The sequence below is a fragment of the Amblyomma mixtum genome, chromosome 5, assembly GCF_055824585.1.
Source record: "Amblyomma mixtum isolate Tamu chromosome 5, ASM5582458v1, whole genome shotgun sequence".
Taxonomy (NCBI): Eukaryota; Metazoa; Arthropoda; class Arachnida; order Ixodida; family Ixodidae; genus Amblyomma; species Amblyomma mixtum.
In genome coordinates this window covers 29,378,088-29,398,429 of record NC_143016.1, presented here as the reverse complement: position 1 = coordinate 29,398,429, position 20,342 = coordinate 29,378,088, and the positions used below count along the sequence as shown (strand labels likewise).

The 20,342-nt window shown below is 45.2% G+C and overlaps 1 protein-coding gene across 1 annotated transcript in view; it reads left to right on the top strand.

Annotated features, from left to right (window-relative positions):
* Positions 1–19,597, top strand: part of LOC149341627 (motile sperm domain-containing protein 2-like) — a 32,509-nt gene extending 12,912 nt beyond the window's left edge. Inside the window, exons 3-8 of the mRNA XM_089543748.1 lie at positions 504–590; positions 4,801–4,955; positions 6,047–6,107; positions 15,855–15,893; positions 17,231–17,352; positions 18,754–19,597. Coding sequence (XP_089399874.1) covers positions 504–590; positions 4,801–4,955; positions 6,047–6,107; positions 15,855–15,893; positions 17,231–17,352; positions 18,754–18,813 — 524 coding nt within the window. The 3' untranslated portion in view covers positions 18,814–19,597. The remainder of the gene's footprint in view (positions 1–503; positions 591–4,800; positions 4,956–6,046; positions 6,108–15,854; positions 15,894–17,230; positions 17,353–18,753) is intronic.
* The last annotated feature ends 745 nt before the right edge of the window (positions 19,598–20,342 follow it).

Sequence of the window (20,342 nt, the reverse complement as noted above, 5' to 3'; positions counted from 1 at the left end):
CAGTGGAGGCGATGAGCGAACCAGTGTTCTTAACACGACTGACGTCAATCCCCGTTGTAAATTTCTTCAGTTTTTTAGAAAGTTCCACTTTTATATGCAGATATGTCCGAAATAATTGTTTTCTTTTGCTTTTTTTTTCGGTGAGTGAGGTACCCTGGTACTTTTGTAAGAGGCAAAAAAAAGCTATATAATCTTAGCAACAGCAGTTGGTAAGCATCGGAATCAGTGACGCAGTCCCAGAGAAAGTGTTCAGCTCAGATATGATGGACGAAATCTAGCACGAGCAGCCTCATGAGAATGACAACAGACATTAGTAGCAGCGCGTGCACGGATACTACAGTGAACAAGAATTAAGGGTAGTAGAAAAAGTGGGAGTTGCTGTGCATAGGCGGCATGAAGCTGTAAATGTCGACCGCCGCGCCGATAGTCAAAACTACGAACTTCGTTTATTGCTGTCGTCGCCTTAACATGCATGTGTGCCCATACACTTCCCCCAAACACAGATCTTAGCGAAGAGACGCTACCAAGGGCAGTGTTCGAACGAGGCATCATCTACCCATACGGAAAAGACAAATCAGGATGCACCGTCTGTAAGTTCACTTGCCGTTTACCAATGTTTGCAGCTCTACTCATGGTTCATTTTCTGTTATATCGATGTTCATAACGTATTTGAATGCACCTGCTTTATTCCACAGCGTAAGTTAGCTCATCTGTTTCTACCGATTGTTATATAACGCTTTTGGTTAAGAACAGAGTACAGCAAGCTCCGTTGGCGTACGGTGCGCCCTTTCTTAAGGTGCTTAAACTTCTGGCCGCGCCACGAACCAGTCTATCATGCATCAGGCTCACAAGCGCAGGTCACACCTTCTTTTCCATCCTCCTCGTAGCCCACGCATAGATAAACTAGATTTTCCAGGCTGTTCCCATATTTCCTTCGGCAACGGCAAGTCCAGAGAGACCGACGCTTTGCGCTGGATTACTAAACAGTTCTATTTTTGTTTACCGTATTCGCAGATATGCATACGGCGATCCCGTAGACTAACAAAGACAGTTCTTCGGATTGCGCACGTGGTAAACACTTGGCTTGGTGTGCAGAAAAAGCTATTGCGTATGTTCATGAAGCGCAGGTGAATAACGCGCGAACGGCTTAGAGGTATGCAACGAGAATGACGTGTGGTTAGCATGGTGACCTATTTGAGGCCACGGTCACACTTTTAAGGCTGCGTTTTTCCGGTACGTTCACTTCCTGCAAACCATTCAGCTACCTTTCGCTTCGTCGCAACCACCTAAAAGCAGAGTCAGTTGTAAGTTTGCGCTATATTTAATCTGGCTTGATGGTTTGGCCAGTCCTTTGCCAGACGAGAAGCGCCGTTTTGTTGAGAGTAAACTGCTTTTCTATCAGATGGCAGGACTGCGGCTGACGTTATCGTTTAACTTATGTTTGCGTACGTTAAACTTAACGTGCTGATGTGGCATACGCTTTAAACGGCCGCAGAGTGCTAGCGTGCAGGTTATTTAAGAGAGTTTCAAATTGGGCTAGTTGGTTGTTAACATGGTCGCACATAATTGCGCTTTTGTAGCAATGTAAGCGAAAATACGCTATTCTGTGAGTGAGTCTAGCTGGCTACCACCAGTGCTCACCGAAAGGGATACAGTAATTCACGAACCAGCTTGAGAAGAAATACATTTTTGAACCTGCCTTGAGAAGAGGCGGGCGGCGTCTGATAGCGACTGCGGCTTGAAATGGAGCTCTTGTATGCACTTCACTACTCAGGAAGGTGAAGAAAAAAATCCCGACAGCACGTACGTGTGAAGTCACTGATGTGAACAGCACCTTGAACGCCCTTTTTTTTTTTTTTTTGCATGGTAGCAAAAAGCGCCGCTCTTGTTAACGTGTAACTTTTTTTGCGCGATATAAAAGCTGCGGAGGTTTGAAAAATAATCTGCGACCTATCTTACCCGTTCAGTGTTCACAACATACGACGCACGTAATAAAACTGAGTTAGCGATCGTGCTATTTTGTAATTTCAGCCGCTAAGAACACGTGACACCGCAAGCTGCATTGGTCGTTTCTGTGCCGGGGGCTTTAGAAAAGCGCCTTTCAGCGGCTGCGACATGATGAATGTTTGCAGACGCTATTCAAAAGCTCATTTTGAGGCTCCGCAGTCTGAGTCGACGCAGCAGCCGTCTGGATCTCAATCTCAGCGCCCCTTTGAACACGTCTCGCCGTTTCTAGTGCGTGCCTTTCCAAGTGGCTACGACGGCGTGTGAAGGCGGGTATAATTATCGTAAGCGCGCACTTTCCGGCAGGTGTTGACAAAATATATATATATATATATATATATATATATATATATATATATATATATACAGTTGAGCCCACTTATAACGAACTTGATCGTCACACGGCATTTGTTCGTTGTATCCAAAGTTCGTAGTAAGTGGACCACCTATAATACGGGCAAAAAGATCAAGCGAGACGAAAGTTAACTTTATTTTTGAAAAAAGTCAGTGATGCATGTCTGCTTCTTCAAAGCTGATCGCATCACTGCCGTTTCTAATTTTTCCAGCGCGGTAATATGTTCATCGCCAAGGCCTCTGCTGCACACGAGTTCCTTAAGCGACGCGATGTAACCGATCGCGGTTCAAGCGTTCACAGCAACCGGCGGTAGAGCAACATCCTCGTCATCGTCCTCGTCGGTCTCTGGGCAGACAGGAAGGGCTCGCACTTCACGCACAATAGCTTCGTCAGTGCATGGCTCCGCAATGTCGGCGTCGTCATCAGAAGAAACGAAATCGTCCCAGGCAACGACAGGTCCGGCCAGCTGCGTGTCAACGACGCGTTGCCACGAGTCCTCGTGCGACCGGCCTTCCGGTGGGTCATCTATGGCGTCCTCAGTGCCTGGGCCCATAAAACCCGCCTTGCGGAAGCAATTTGCTATGCACTCCGCGGTGAGTTCCATCCACGCTGCTTTCAACATCTCCACGGCGCAAGCAAGCTGATGCGAACTGGCATGACAGCATCAATCGCGATCAACAAGCGTTGGATGACGCGCCGTCGGTAGCACACCTTGAACGCATGAATGATGCCCATATCCAGCGGCTGAATTTTGCTGGTTGCATTGGGAAGCAAGAAGAGCACTGTCACCGCACTCAAGGAAGGCTGCACATGGTGCGCCGCACAGTTATAGGCCGATTCACACGACGGACCGTTCGCCCGCGGCCCGCGCACTACGTGTGCATGCGTCAGCACATTGAGGGGCGCGCTGTCGGCCGCCATCCATCCATGCATCTAGCGCGCCTCTCAAAGTGCTGACGTATGCACACGTACTGCGCGGGCCGCGGACGAACGGTCCGTCGTGTGAATCGGCCTTATCCAGCACGAGCAGGACCTTCCTGTTTTTTCGTGCCATGTCGCGGTCGAACTCGACAAGCCACTCGGCAAATAAGTCACGACTCATCCAGGCTTTTGTATTGTTCCTGTAGCGTACGGGCACCTAGCTTCCAAAGCATCGCCGCTTACGTGACTTGCCGATGACAAAAGGCAGCCGCCGGTCACTGCCGTCCATGCCACTGCCGTGTCGTGTCAGGGGAACACAAAGTGCGCGAAATTCGCCTGCCGCGGGTTCGCAGTCGAGCGAAACCGCGCCAAACACCGCCGGCTTGGTCAACTACGGGGGCCCGACAGCTTCGCGTTCGCTCTAACCGAGTGTTGAGGCCACAACAGTTTGTTCTATGTGAGACACTGTGCCATTGCCCCAATATATATTTTGACGGTAGCACCGCCCTCGTTCGTACTAAGCGAGCGTTCGTTATATCTGCGGCTGTTATAAGTGGGCTCGACTGTATATATATATATTCACAGGGGAAAAGCACTAAGGACGTGAGTTTTCCATAATATCTCATGAGAAGAAAACAGATATTCACAACGTATCTGAGCTGCTGAGAAGCTTTTCGGCCTATGCGATCAGGCGGTGTTCCCAAGGGCTCGTCTTAAATATTCCCGATTAACACAGCACGCAAGCACGCGCGCAGAGACAAAAGCTTGCGCTCGGTTGGAAACGTTGTATGTATATAAGCATCTAAGGTTCAAGAAAATATTCGCACAGCACCCAGAGACGCAGACTTGAACTCCCTTTACGGACAGAAAGAAAAAACGCGTAGTGGTAGTTATCTTATGTACACAAATGACAAGAAAAACATAACACAGTATTGGTCAACGAAGGCAATATGTAGACCAAGCAAAGATTGTTGCGGGTAAACAATTTGTTTCGTAACTGAATTTTAGCTCTCAGTGGCGAAGTCGTCAAGGCTGCCACAGCCGGCACTTCTTTTAGCTTCAGCAGCCTTCGTACGCTGGCCATTGTACTGCCTTCTTTTAGCGTGATTTTTTTTTAATTGAACGGAATTTCGACGAATCATAATTTCGGAGAGCACTAAGTATGAAGAATTTCTATCCTTGCGCAGTTGTGAGAAGACGAGGTTTCAAGAGAATACGCCTGAATCTTTGAACGCCGGCTAATAGAAATATAAAATATACTAATAGCAAGTATTGAACATCTATTTACATAAGAGACCTGACAAACTCAAGCCCCTTAGCCGGCACGTTGGCACCAGACTGAGACAAAAATAAATTTTTTAATCATTAGGTATTACTAATATTCATCTTGGTTCCTTTTTGTTGTTGTTGTTGTTGCGCTAGGTTTAGTCACTTAGTAAAAGCGCAGTTCTCAGGAGAATAGCATCTGATGACAAAATAATGTTACATTTCGCTTCTTTTTTTTTTCGCGTCGCTTTCAGTGGTCGTTCAAATTAAAAATTACGTCAAGGGACAGGTTCAGCGAGATCCTGTGCACAGAGTGTTTCTATTCGTTGTGGAGAAGCTACACAACGACTGTGGCGTGAAGAAGATCACTCTTTTGCTGGACTGCACCGACGCTGGCGTAGCTAACATTGTACGTATCCTTCAAATCCTTTGTCACTCCCGCTAACCCAAAGCAACTTGCGGCTAGTTGTTTGCCTGTGTTGCGATCGGTACCAGAGATTCTGGATACGACCATAGCAGGGGATGAACTGACAACAGGGGGTGACGAAAATGGGCGGGCTAAATAAAAAAAAATTTAAAAAGGTTAAACTTTAAAAACTTAAAAAAAAGGTTAGCTTTACTTCGTGATGTTGTATATTCTAAAATTTAGAGTTCATTTTCTTCAGAAATAAAATAAATGTCATCGAAAGCCCATGCTTTTGATCTGAAGCTGGTGGACGTTTTGAAGAGAACACACGTTTTTAGGGGTACAGAGAAATAGTCCACGATCACAGTGGGAACACGTTGTTATTATGAACACATAATTCGAGCGCCCACTACTCTCTTACGGTAAACAAAACCAAGGTGAAAGCATTGAGGGATAGATATTTTGCATCGTGAAGGCTGTCGTGCTGACAATGCTGTACGCAGTGCTGTCCCGACTTGAAAGGGTCATGATAAATTCGACAAGTCACTCTCGCGTTTCAACACGCACGCAGGCTCGCACACGCTCTCAGGCGTGAAAAGAGACTCCGCGCCTATCAAGGCGACGTATTCCACAGGACAGGCAAGTTTCTTTCGATGCTCGCTCAGAAGCCAAAATCTGTACGTCAAAAATTATCTGTGTTACAAACAGATTCTGGCTTTTGAGCACACACATTACGGTACGAATTGAAAGCGTAGTTCCCCAATAGCCTTCAAACCTTATTAGATGGGAGGGGGGAAGGGGTAGTTACACATTACAAACGTGATGCCTTAATATGGTTCGCGGTTGCGAATATGTTCTTCAGCGACCAAGCTCGAGTGGAAATGCAGGTCTCATGCAAATGGGGATACAAGGCGCTCGGGCTGATGGAATACGCTAGCTCGATAACGACGCTTGCTGTGAGCCATATTTCGAACGTCACAAAGTAGAAATGAACCATGGCGCCTACGCCTCGTCAGACGAGCAGCGGCGCTTGGATGCCGGTCGCTTTCAATCCAAATGCTTTACCATGTGTTATGTTTTGCTCTTCTATGTAGGACTTAGAACTCCTCAAGTTCCTAGTGGATGCATTCGTCGCGAAGTACCCCATAGGACTTGGTAAGTCTGATTCAAGCTCAGCTTTCTATCCAGTGGGCATGCCCTTTCTTTGCCAAAGAACACGGGCGATCTCTTCTGTTTCTAGCACACCGTATGCGCATTTGAAGCTACGTGAATTAACTCTGAAGCTTCTATCCATATAAACAAGAAAAAGTTTTGTGTAATGAGGCAACCTAAGCCTTCATTTATGTCAGAGGCAGCAGTCATTGCGGCTTTCTCAAACATATGTAACACGTAGGTGCAGACGTCGTTGTTCTTCCTCCCATATGAGCACAATAAAGAAAAATTGACTTGTGTTAGGACGCTGGATTTTGAGACGGGGCAGCATTGCTATTGTCTCTAACAAGAAGCACACAGATGAAAATTCTTTATCCACATGTTTCTCAAAAAAAAATGCATACACAAACAAAAAAACAATGTGCAGCTGCTGCAGGAACGCATTCCCAACAATAGCGCATGCGACTGGCAAGAGATTACTGCTTCTTTTCTTGGTTCTTCTTCCTTGTATAGTCTCTTAGAAGCCCCGGTATCGAGGTTATCTTCCTCCTGTTCATTTATCACGTCTACCTACTGTTCATCTACTTGTTCTTACAAGCTCATCTGGCGAACGTGAACCCTTAGGATAATTTCTTTAGACAGTCCATGAACTGTCTATAGACTTTAGTCTATGAAGTCTATAGACTCTATTCACAAATCCTACGCACTATTTTTAGACAATCTATATATTTATGGCCATACACATTTATTATACTTTTGTCTATAGGTAGTCTATAGAGCAATGTCTACTGAAAGTCTAATAGACACAGGTCTATAGACGATCTATAGGCTTATGGCCATATACTTCCTACAGATTTCTGGCTGTGGACCGCCTACAGACCAATGGGCACAGAAAGTCTAATAGACACAGGTCTATAGACTTATGGCCATATACTTCCTGTACATTTCTGTCCATGGACAGGCTGTAGACAAGTCTACTGGTCCAGTAGACATAGGTCTATAGACTCTCTATAGACATTCTATAGGTACAAGGCCTGGCAATGCTATAGATATTTGTCAATAGACTGCCTATAGACAGTCTACAACCGTTGAAAAAGGTCCCCACACGGTCTTCACAAATGACATGATGATCAATATACTTTCAAATTTAGCTTACTTCCAAGCTATCCAGGCTGGGAATATGCAATACATGCACCATAAGATAATATAACGTTAAAACAAATGTTGACAGTAACGGTCCGACTAATTCCCCCAGAAGCATTCTTGCGACCTCTTGTCTGCAGTCAATCATCCGAGCTTGTGACCTGTACAGCGCAACGGAAAAATTAATATAAGAGGAACTGAAAAAAAATCGCACTCCATCTCTATACATGCTCTTTAAAACGCAATTATCCTGGCTATGCCATTCCAGAAAGGTAATCTTGATATTTTGGCTTGGTTTTATGGGGTTAAAAGAACAAAGGTGGCTTAGGCTATGAGAGAGGCTGTAGCGAAAGGCTGCGGAATAATTTCGGCCGCCTATGCAGAGTACACAGGCCTCTAGCATTTTGCATCTATCAAAATGCGACCGCCTAGGCCGGGATCGAACCTGCATCTTTCAGGTCACCAGACGAACACGATAACCACTGAGTATCGCGCCGGCTTCACCATTTCAGTACGTAGGCATGACAAATTCTAAGCGGCTTTCATAAAACATTGTAACTAATACCCATAATCCCTGTAGCACTCTACCTCTACAATAAATCTAATACTGATACTGATCTCTGTACGGCAATCTTGATAAAGCCAATACTGATCTCTGTACGGAATTTCTCTTACAATAATTGGAACAGAAGATTTCGAAGAATTGTGACACATATCAGCATTTACTCGCTACGAGCTGTTGAGAATGCCACCCCGTAAAATGTACATTCAGCGCTCCTTACAAAGGGATCCCAGCAGGAAAATATTGCAGGATTTATTCTTATACCCGCTATTGAACAAGCGCTTCAAAATACCCCGTGTGAAGCCTCTATGTACGCGAATACTCAAACGGGCACAAGCCATGCAACAGCTACCAGGCACACTGACAGCTAGTTCACCCCAGTTTTCCGCCCACAACTTGAAGCACAAAGACGAAACAGCATACTCATACATCAGTGCGCGCTCTTAGAAACAAACGGGTTGCATGCAGCGCTTCCATACAGCGCTTATTACCCAGTAAGACTCAAACAGCACCTGATGGCAGCAGCTTTTGAAAAGCAGACGTGAGCTTGAGACAACACACCCATTACTGTAGCGATGAAATGCCGTCTCAAATTCATTGTTTCTTTTTTAAGTGCAACCCGAACACAGCACTGAAGAGGTGATTTTTGCATGCAGCTTCGCTAACGTAACGCTGATAGAAAAATCAACGAACGCAACGAACGCGCTCAAAGTAGGAATTATTTCAATGAAACAATGTCGTCATCAACAGGCGCAACCATAATAGCACAGCGCTAGCTGAATTGCATTCGTGGCGCAAATAAGCGACAATTTATATTAGCGCTTTCGTAATGTAGAAGTCTGAGATCAGCACAAATTCTATAGCAAAAATTTGTGCACGCGTGAGCAGGGTTCATGAACAAGCCTCGCGGAACGAAATGCAAACCATCTCTTGTCGAGGCAGGCGGCCTATAACTCAGCTTTCAAAATTAACTGCCCGCGGGCCAGCGGCGGCACCCAACGGCTCAGATAACAGGGTCGGACGAATCCATATATGTGCAACGAAAGGGGAGACGGGATCCAGCTCGTAGGTTCTTCGCGGTGTTTGTACAGTCAGCGTGATTTGATGTTTTATCGCGCGACCGTCGACCGTCAACAGAAACAGCGCCATGACCCGGAATCCTCTGCCGTGGCGAGTGAGGTATCAAGCCAGCTTCCCTCTTTCTTGTTCCTTATGTAGCCGCCCTTCCCTTCTGAGAAAGTATATTTTTGTTTTTGTTTTGTATCATCGAACAGACAGTGATGGTATTACGCACGACGTTTTCTTCGGTATTATCTGGAATCGGATGCTACGAAGCTGTACCTAGCGTGTGTAAAAGCAGTTATACCCTTATGCAACAATCTTTTGCAACAGTACTTGTATTTGGGCGTGTTGGTTCATAACTTTTCAGGAGGACACAGGGGCGCAATAAAAGACACGGACAGAGAAGTAGACAGGGGCGAGCGCTTACTGTCAACAGGCTTTATTCGACGTAGACCGTTAAAGGAAAACTGCATAGGTTTTAGAATTCAACTAGCTTAAGAGGGTCGAATGTGTGTAACTTGCAGGTAAAGCATGAGAAGTATTTTTCGGCTGGCAGTTGAAATAGTGAAGTAATCGCCGATTAAAATCCGGACGCCCTTCAAGCTTCTCCGCAGCGCACAACGCCAAGTGGGGAGCGCATGATGACGTCATCGAAGGTATCGGAACATTTCCAAAGCTCAAACGCCTGCTCTGAAGAAAAAAAACCAACGCCACCGAAGGCAAACCCTTCCCAGAGTTTTTTGGCAGCGTCTTACGCGTCAGGGCAGGGTGTGGCTGACGACAGCGGTAATTTGAAATCATACCTTCCGTGACGTCACGCTGAGTTTCTCTGCACTCCTCTAATGCATTGAGGAGAAACGCAAAATTCAATCGTCGATTACGTCAATATTTCATATGCTAGTGCAAAAACACTTGACATGCTTTACCTACAGCCTATATAGATTTGAATCCTAGAATATCGCGAAATTCTAAAAAAAGTGCTGCAGTTGCCCTTTAATATACCTTCGCTTTACCCAAGCGTTTTCTAAGAAAACCATTTCAGATCGGCGAAGTATCACAGATGAATCACTGATGCAGTTATCTCCTTTTTTTCTAATGTAATAGGCTTCCACCAGTTCCCGTTCAATCTGATCGCGGCTTCTCAACAATACTTTGCAGTCCGATAAGCGGGGAAAACAGGCGACTTTAGTCTTCTTAGTGCATTCTTTGCACTTAGATAGATTTCTGTAATCGCCTGCCTTCGGAATTCTTTTGGTGTTCTCTGGAACTCACGTGCTTGTGATTCGCTTAGTGGCGCTTGGGTAAAGCGAAGGTATATTAACGTTCTACGTCGAATAAAGCCTGTTGACAGTAAGCGCTCGTCCCTGTCTACTTCTCTGTTCGTGTCTTTTATTGCGCCCCTGTGTCCTCCTGAAAAATCTTTTGCAAAATTTCATCGGTGGACAAAGTATGACGAGGAGATGTTGTGATGGTATTGTTGCGAAAGTATGGGTTGGTATTGTTGTGGTATTGTTGCAAGTCGCCGAGCCATTTCGCGGAGCTGAGGAAAGGCCATACTGCGCATGCGCGAGGAGCAGTGCCGTCACACGGCGAGCAGCTGGCGCGCCGCCGCCGTCGCTGTGCGGGTGACAGAGGTGCCGCCGCCGCGCTCGCCAGTCGCGCATGCGCAGTAGCGGCGCATAGCTAGCGTGCCGGGGCCGCCGCCGCTGCCGCGCGCTCTCCATCCTCTCTTTCTCCTCGTTGCTTTCGCAATCCTTCAGGTTTAACCAGAGATAAACCACTGCCAATTTTATTTCCTTGCAACTCAGAAAGTCGTTGAAATGAAGCAGTACCAAGTATCAGCTTTACCGGATGTTTCCCACCAATTTTGTCACCGTCCGCGAAGGCAAGAGGTAACCAAGTCCACACTTGATCGCGAAGAATTGAAAGCTCAGAATGCAGAGAAAGGGTGATGGTTAAGTCGCGGGGGTGATGGTTGTAGCATGGATCAGCGAACGAGGGAGAGAAGAGTGTGAACTCGTGATCTTCAACGTTCCAAAACCGGCCGCTAGGCGCCTGGAACGCTAGGCCGGTCGACGCTCGCGCGATAACCTTGAAATCACGCTAGACAGTACACGCTGGCCATTCGCGCCGGCAACGACTTTTATTCAGCTATCACACTATAAGCATTCCTCCAGTGCCGCTTGACAACAACTTTGACAAACGTTCCGTGCTCCAGTCTATAACGTTACAAAGCATCGTTGGTGAAACGTCGCTGTCGACGACGCGCACCGAGCGAGCGTCTACACGTAACAAGCAATGCACACCTCTCAATGAATAGCACTCCATAGTCCGGACAGGCGATAACAAAGATTAGATAAATAAATGTAATCCACCTCAGAACGTGAGTGTCCGTTTCCGGAGATGCCAGGTAAATCAAGCTCACACAGCGCTAACGCATAGTTTCATTTCGGCCGTCATTCACGGGTCAGCGATATTTCTTGCCGCGCATCTACCTTGCCCTGCACTGGACGCAGTCAGGCTGATGATGAGGAGGATGATCTACCTTGCGACACGAAAAAGCCACTAGACAGTTCGCTAGGAGCAGCTTATCAGTGGTTTCGCACCGACTGCCTTCCCGCGCGTTAGGAACAACATAGCGGTACAGACCAAGCGGCGTTAGTCGAAAACCCGATGGCTTCCGCTGCTTATAACGCCGCTTACAAAAGATAGGAAATTTGTCGCTGCGCACATAATCTGTTCTGCACACACAGCTCTGCTTAGAGTGGTTAATGAGACCAGATTAATAAAAAATAATCGTGTAGACTTGCCGTAAGTGGACGATGAAATTGGATTTCAATGAAAACGTAATCCACGCGGGAACACGCTGACGACTCCGCAACATCCGCGCACACAGTTGTTTGCAGCCCGAATGATTTTCCGCTGTCTCGCGGTAAAATGGGTGAAACGTGAAATAGAAACCCATTTCGCAGTCGTATCTTTGCCTCTTGCACTCTTGCATGTGTAGCTTGATCTGGTATCCAAGACCACATAGGGAAATTGGTTTAAAGCTTAAATTCTCCACTCGCACTTTAAAAACCGTATTGCTTTCGCGAAAGCAAGAACAATACCTTACTGCTTTGTCCACACGCGCCGCATCTCCCATGAAATTGTATGTGGCCCACTTCTCAAATAATAATTAAAAAAGTTGCGTAGCATAACATCTTTTTTTGCGTGTGTTTAGAAAACTGATACGGACGACATCAACGTGTCATAGCCTCAGAAGAAAAGATGTATAGGAAACAACGAAAAAATACTGGGTTTGTGATTGTCGCGTCACAGCACTTTTTCACGTGAATGTAAACTGCAAACTTATAAATGGCAGATGTTAATCACGCAGAGGACCATGCTCTTTGAGGCTCTTCTAACGATGTTTCTAAGAGGGGGCACATCCCTCAATTCCCGACCCGTCTTTCCCCTTTTATTTACAGGACGTTCTAAAGAGAAATGTAGAATCGCTGATGAAATTCTTCTGAATTAAGCGCGTTGGACAGTAACAATCGAAAGACGGAATGGTATTACTTCGAGCGATTCATTAATGGAGAGTGTGTTCATTTGATGTAGTGCAGTTTGCGGGCACCCTTACTTCAGGAATGGCTGCCTTTCCTCGCTTCACCTGTTAGCATTAAAAGTTATTTAATGGTATTCACAATATTCGTCCCGGTTTAACAAAAAGGATCTTCTCAAGGCTTCTAAAAACAGTATACAAGAGGGCGTTGCAATTGTCCTCTCTCAATATTTTTGAAATTCCCGAAATATTGAAGGAGGCGAAGGACTCTAGTCATAGTTGCGCTCACCCGATGCCGTTGCAAAAAGAAATTTACATTTTTCTTTACTTAGTCGAAACGTAGTGTATAGATTGTAAGATAAAATTGGGATTGTTATAGACTAGTCAATAGAAAGTAGACTATCTATAAATAGTCTAGTCTAAAGATAGTCTAAAAATAGTCTATAAGCCGTCTGGAGGCAAAAGGAAATTAAAGAACTTATAGGCTTTATTCTATAGATAGTCTGTGGACGGTCTATAGACAAAAGGCAATTAAAACAATTATAGACTTTAGTCTGTAGATGGTCTATAGACTGTGTAGACAAAAGAAAAGTCTAAAGGATGGTTATAAATTCTATAAAAAGTCTATAGACCATTTTTATAAGAGAATAACCCATTTTTCCTCATCACGGCCACGCTAAAAACTCATCATTGCAGTTCCTTAATGTCCAGTTGCCCTGAACTGCGAAGGCACAACCTTTGGCCTAAAAATCTGCCATGTAAGCCGTATAATGCATTTCCGCATTAAAACCATGTAACCGCACACATGCACGGGGCAACATTGAAGCTGTTTTATGATATTTGTTGTTTATGAGTGCTATCCGCGTACAGCAATTTTACTTTCGAAAAGTAATTAAGCTGGATTGCCAATTACTGCTAATAAGAAGTAAGGACAAAATGCATTACAGTTACTTTCAAAAAATAACGCAAGTACTTTTAAATTACTTTCTATTTCTCATGCAAAAAGTGAACCAAAGCAAACAGAGTAAAAAAAAAAGACTCGGTTCTCTCTCTATACCACTCGACCCATCTATTACTCATACTTCTTCTTCCGTAAAGCAAGGATCATTACAAAGATAATACTAGTACAGTAGACAAGCCATAGCGAAGAAATCAATCAAAACTGGAGCATGGCTAAGCACTCATCAGTATCGCTGCGCGCCCAAAGCTGTGTCCACAGTTTGAAGCCTGCGAAGCAGGTTATTTATTGATTGCAAGATTCGACTTTGGCAGCCGGTACTCGGGAATGTTCCCGCCATGTGTATTACCACCTGGTCCACCCGCTCATCGTGGAGACGAGAGTAACAGGGAGCCGCAGTGCCCTTGGCCGACGCAACCACGAGAGCGCCTCTACGCGCGCTTCTGGCTGGTTTAGAACTCTGATGTGTGCCATCTCCCCCTTAGGCGCCACAAGCATAGCCTCCGATCTTGCGGCTTGGGGGATGCTCACACCACGTGCACTCGTCCCTATCTCTCGTACATGCGTAGACGGTGACCCGACAACACAGGACACCGGTGGTTTCGGACACCCGGCCTTACTGAATTCTTTTGCACTTGCCAATCTCTTAACTGGAGCAGGCCTGCCCTGCGTTGCTCCCGATTTCGAGACTCCCTATCGGGCATCCCTGTCAGACTCCCAATCAGAGAACAAAGCCATGTGAACACGAAGAGCAGTGATCCGTTGTACAAGGAAAAAGTAATTTCGAAAATAATCAATTTGCTGCCAAATTACCACCTCAAACTAATTCAACACATTACTAGCTTGTTAGAGCGGGAGAGTTATTCGTTAGATTACAAATCACCATGGAAAGTAAATAAATTCCTATAATTTCATAACGGCAGTTCAACTACTGCTGTCTGCTAATCAGTAAAGTTACTGCGACCAACTTCCATCCGCAAAGTGGATTCACTGCCGGGAAGTATGCACTGCGTTGGAGCTTGCACTCAAACCAACGTAGGGGGAATACAGGAGTAGAGACAGTCGTTGAAGCTGTCGGAACCATTTCGTCACTGTTGTGGATCGAGTTGGAAACAGCTTGGGTGTGCTTTGAGGAAGAACGAACATAGCGAACGAAAATGAGGGGTATGTAAAGGCAGCACAGGGAAGTTGTTTAGGGAACTGGGACGGAATCGCTCAAACGAGAAAGACGCTGGAGAGAACGGCACATGCTTTTGACACGCTAAAAGGGCCGACGGATGGGTGTTTTCTAACACACCAAGCATCAGGATAAAATCGATGATCCCGTGAAACCTCAAAAAGAGTTTGAAAGCAGTGAGGAACTGACTGTTTTCAAGATAGCAGCGCACAGTCAGCGTGTTGCTATGTCCCACAAAAGGACTTCCCGCGACGTGGGTTTAGACCGCTAGCGCCAAGTCCTGTGTGGAATTCTCATTGTGTTCTGTTACTTTTTTAATTTGAAGCAAGTAGCTGAGTCTAACTTTCTTTCGCACGTGTCTGACTCCGTTGTGGTTCATGGGCAGCCCATACTATGTTGCACCTTCCAGTTGGCAATCCAGCGCGCGCGACAATGGTTGTCAGATGGTTTCGACGTGTCCGAAATCCGTGCTCTTCTATTTTCTACCGAAATTTATCGTTCTATTGTGCCAGCATTGCTTTACGTCTCAGCATTTTTTTTTTCCTCTCGTGCTACATCGCCAATGCCCCTCCCCTCAAAAAATTAAAAATATTACTTAAAACTTCACAAGATGCATTGACGCACATGGCCGCACAATAGTGTTTTTGTTCCTTCTTTCTTCTGGACAAATAAAAACATTTACGGTGAGCAGCATCACCTAAGGGCAAGAAGAGAATTAAGTATGCCGAACTAAGAGGAAGAAAACAAAGCAAAATAGGCGTCGGCTAAGGCCTTATTTGTCATTATTTTGCCTTCAAGTGCGCAATTGTGCGGAAAAAACCAGAACGCACTAAAGTCGCCGCAGTATGGAGCAGTTATTTTCTCAGCATTGACGTATTTTCTGTAACGCAGCGCTGATATCCCCGCAATGCCGGAATATGCTTTCATTGTAAACAAAGAATTCTGAAGGCTGAATTGACGTTACGCGTCTCTTGGCGTCTCTCATAGCCTTAGTCGCTTTGGGACGTTAAACCCCATAAACCAACCTGACGTTACGCCAAATGATGGTTTTGTGTATATCTCTGTATAATCCTCCAAAATTTACGGCAACTAAATAAAGTTGAAAGCATAGCGGATGCATACCGAGAAGTGTAATTCAATAGTGCTCAAGAGGCTGCATGGGGCAACTTCTTCAGGGCGTTGTACCTAAACGAGAGCTACAAAGAAACACGAGTATGTCGCAAGTTTAATTAAGCATAATATCTGATGTGCACACTGCGCCAGTAAAAGCCTAATGTGTTTTGATTGTTTTTTTTTCTCAGGAAACGCGCTTATATACAACATGCCATGGATATTTAACGGTGAGTGTTTTTTTTTTTTTCAACATTACTCTCATGCGAGTGTTTTGCTCAGAGGTTTTGCCTTTAACACGGTATCATTATGGATATATTAACTATCTGACTGGATTTTACGATCTGACTACAAAGCGAGTTTTACGCGGCTATTATAAAATGCCATGGATCTATGTTTTGGTTTTTGAGGGAAGGAAACGGCGCAGTATCTGTCGCACATATTTCTGTGGACACCCGAACCGCGCTGTAAAGGAAGGGAGGAAGGTAGGAGTGAAAGAAGAGAGAAACAGGTGCCGTAGTGGTGGTCTCCGGAATACTTTCGACCACCTGGGGACAGCACACGGGTGCCTTTTGCGTTCCGCCTCCGTCGAAACGCGGCCGCCGCGGTCGGGTTCGAATCGGAGTACTCCGGTTCAGTAGACGAGCGCCTTAACTACTGAGCCACCGCGGCGGGTGATTTATGTTGTTCTTTTAGTGTTTTCGGTCACGTCGACATTTGTTTACTCATTCAGTGAACGATGGGGAAAAACGGAGTTCTGGCCACATGCAGCCGTTGGCTCTTTTAGTGGCGAGAGGTATTTCGTAATGAAAACGGATAAAACGGAATAACCGAAGCTTAAACAGTTTCCGTATACTACCATCCAAAATTAGCTGCCTCCGCTATTCCCTTTATTAACCGAGTAGTCTCACTCACTTTCCACGTAAATACAAAGTTTTAAACACTGCTTTTTTTGTCATGCCATCTTTTTGATAATACCGAAGCTCTGTTATCACGCATGATGGTAAAATTTTCGAACCTCATCTTAACGACAAAAAGCCAATGCTGATCTTCACAGGAGCCCTTGAGGCTGCTTTAAGCTATATTTGAGTGTTAAATCGGCGCAGTAAACCGTCTCAACTATTACTTTTTTTTTTTCTTCCGTGCGCTGGAAAAGGTGCACTTGTGGTTGCATGCTTAGTTGGGCTTCCTTGTTTTGTGGAGGTGGGAGTCAGGTCGCGTAAAGTGCAATTGCCGCTATGTATCTTTGTTTTTGTAGAGGGACGGATGTCCCTTTTTGATCGAGAGTTCTAATAAACTTCTCTTATGAGCAAGTATACTTGTAATTTTGGAAGGTATGGTTAATTTAGAGAGCTACTTACATTCCCACCAAGTATAATCAAGCGTGGCCAAGCCATATAACTTTGAACTCGGCCACCGCGTCGCTCGCAGTGGGTCGACTGGCCTGGAATCAGTCGTTGATCGAAGCATGTGCTGAGAAAGAAATATGTTCTCTAAAGCACGATACGTTGCACAACGTACCCAGATATTTGGCAACTTACCAATGACTCTCATTTCATTTCTGCAGCTATATTGAAAATGATCGCGAGTGTAATTCCTACCGGCGCCGACAGACTGAAGCCTGTGAACAAGAACGACATTCAGCGGTACATCGACGCCAAGCACCTCCCCGTTCGCATGGGTGGAATGGTGAGCAACAGGCCTTCACTGACATAAAGCTTTTTGATATGCATTTACGGCCGCTCGCAACAACAATAAAATATATAGTTGGGTCGGAAGTGTGCCATTGCGAATTCCACACAAACGTTGTGTTTTACTTGCAATCCGTGATATGTTATTTATGAAAATAATTTGAAACCTTTACGCGGTAGCGTCGCACGTAATTACTGTCTAAGATTAAAAAAATGAAACTCTTAACGCGCTGAAACGAGATGCAGTTCGCGAAGCAACTTAAATTGAAAAGTACGGGCGCAGTTTTTTATTGGCCTGAAAGAGTAAAAGTAAAATGGACACCATCTGCGTTGCACAACGTTGTGAAGGCGGCAAGAATAAAAGTAAGAATAGAAAGGGAAAGAAAACGGAGAACTTCTTTCTTGTTTTCACAGTAGACGGTTGCTAAATAGAAGCAAAGCCACGGGGTAATATGAACAGCGGTGAAGAAAAAAAAAGATTACGGAGGGCACCTAAGACTGCTTACGTGCTTTGAATGCGAAAAAAATTCTCATCGTGAGCTCTCTTGCGAGGTTCATTTAAGATGCCATCTTTTATAATCACACACCTACTCATTAGCATACAGTCGGAAGGAAATGCATGCATAGGTTCACCTTTATTTCCCATGAAGCAACGCGGCTTTGTGGCTTATCGGTTGCGCGCTCACCTAGCAATCTAAAGGTCTTTTGTTCAGTTCCCCGTAGCTTCGAAATAAACTTTATTTTCTTCCTTGCTGTAGAAGCCACTGTCTTATGGTCTACTGCTGACATCATGCGAGAGCATGAATGCGTCATTGAGGAATTTCGTCCAAAAGACGGTGGACAGCGGCTTGTGGGCGAATGGGACATATAATGCTTTCGCATTAAAACACCATTCACAAGTCGTGCAAATGTCGTTGCAGTCTCTCGTGTTGTTCTGATGACCTTCAAAGCGTATACATCGTCTTTAAATGCGCTCTGTAATAGTACTAGAATACTGAACTGTGGTTCTGGGGTACTTTTAGTGTAAATTTTGGGGTTTTTGGGGTACTTTCTAGCGGGTATCCGCTGGAGGTATCCGCTGGAGGTATCTGCTGGGGGTACGCGCTGGGGTGCTGAAACCCCCGGCAAGCAAAGGAAAATGCAGCCAACCCTAACAGTGTGTACCCTGCTGTCTTTTTCACTGCGGTATAGCTGTTAAGACGGAGGTTTCCGGGCAAAGCGTGCTTTGTCGTCGCCATCGCTAAAAGGCGTCCTTAATGCCGATCGTGGCCGGCGGAAGGGTCTCCGTGCGGGCTGCGTCTTACGGTACATGCATCGCATGCGCTGCCTAACGCTCATTTACCTCGTTACCAGTTGTGCAATTGCCATTAAAATTTCATTGTCCTGTTCTTTCATCCAGGACACGTATGAATACAGCTACGTCCCAGGAAGTCCCCTCGGAGACCGCCACCAGTGCTAGTCATGACCAGCCTGCAAAGATTGCCGCCGACTGCCGGAACATTGTGACCAAGCGCAGAGCACAAATTTTAATGCCGTCTAGATCGGGATGGCTATCCCTTTATTCAGTGGAATACGCGCGGAATACGCGCGGAATACGGGATGCGCAATACGGAATACGCGCGGCAGCGCCTTTACAGCAGCTTCAACGACGTGTGGTTCCACGGTACACACACACCCATGCCAGCAAGAAAGCGCTCACGGGCATTGGGACGTGGTGCTTCTGCCCCTGTTCCCTGCGCTGTAGGTGGAAAAATATTTTACGTGCTCTAAACGAGCAAGACTTTTACTCGCACGAACTCCTACTAGCTATTTGTTATTTATATGCGGCATCTTAAAACATGAACACCAACCACAAATAAGATGTTATGAGCACTGATTTTCGGGCTTATAAGCAGATCACAATGAAAAAAAATGTTAGCTTCCCAGTGCCCATCAGCATGTTCTGTGGTACTCGAGAGTGCAGTTATTTGAATGAAGGTATTTATTGACTTTTTGGGTTTGCTTGTCGGAAGTTACGCAGAGAAAATTTCCTTTAATCTTTTAGTATTTTCTGAGTGTTGAATGCAAACAAAGGCTGTCAGTTATTAAAATGAATTTCTCAACGACTTTACTTCCTCTCTGCATGTGCTAATGTATTATGTGCCGTGTTTCGTTGACCAATCAAAACGTTTGTCGAGAAAAAAATGATGCAAGAAAAAATGTCTCAAGTTCTTCTTGAATTATATCTTTGTCTATAATTTCGACGCAGTGACCAATGGCACATTGTTTTGGGAACACATACTCCATTCCAGAACAGAAAAAATTAATTGAAAGAAATTTATTCGGTATAAGTCCATCGCTACCTCGAAAAGTCAAATTTAATTGAAGATCACATGTAATGTTAATGGCAAGAAATGTTAGGCAACTTCTTAATCCTTTTTGGCTTTTGAAACACTGTACGAAAAGCAGGAATCGGTTGTGAAACGTGCGAGAATGAAACGTTGGGAGTGCGAACCTTGCATAAAATTTCTTAAACGACCATGACATCGTATAGGTCGTCACCTAACTTCTCTTTTAGATCATCATGAACAGGAGCAGCAGTAGCCGGGTTACGTGTAATCCTCTCCCATCGATGTTCAATAAGCCAAGGCCCGCAATAACTGCGACCACCCTATTCACTAAATTTCCCAAGCAAATCAGCAATTCCAGCAAATTTTCTATTCCAGTAAATTTCCCAAGCTCGCAACCTTCACCACCCAACTTTCTTGCTCCCTCGACTGCGTTTTGCTCTCTTTCGTATCCACTATGTCACTAGGGAGAGGCCTTCGCCCTGCAGTGGGCGTAGTCAGGCTGATGATGATGATGTCACTCTAATGGGCCACTGGTCATCAGCACTGCACACGGCGTGTCTTGCTTGTCTGTTTCCTCCTCTTAATTTAAAATAACCTCAACGGGGGTTGAAAGCAGGTTTCGTTGCTTAGATTATGCTTAGAATGTCCCTACTAGATG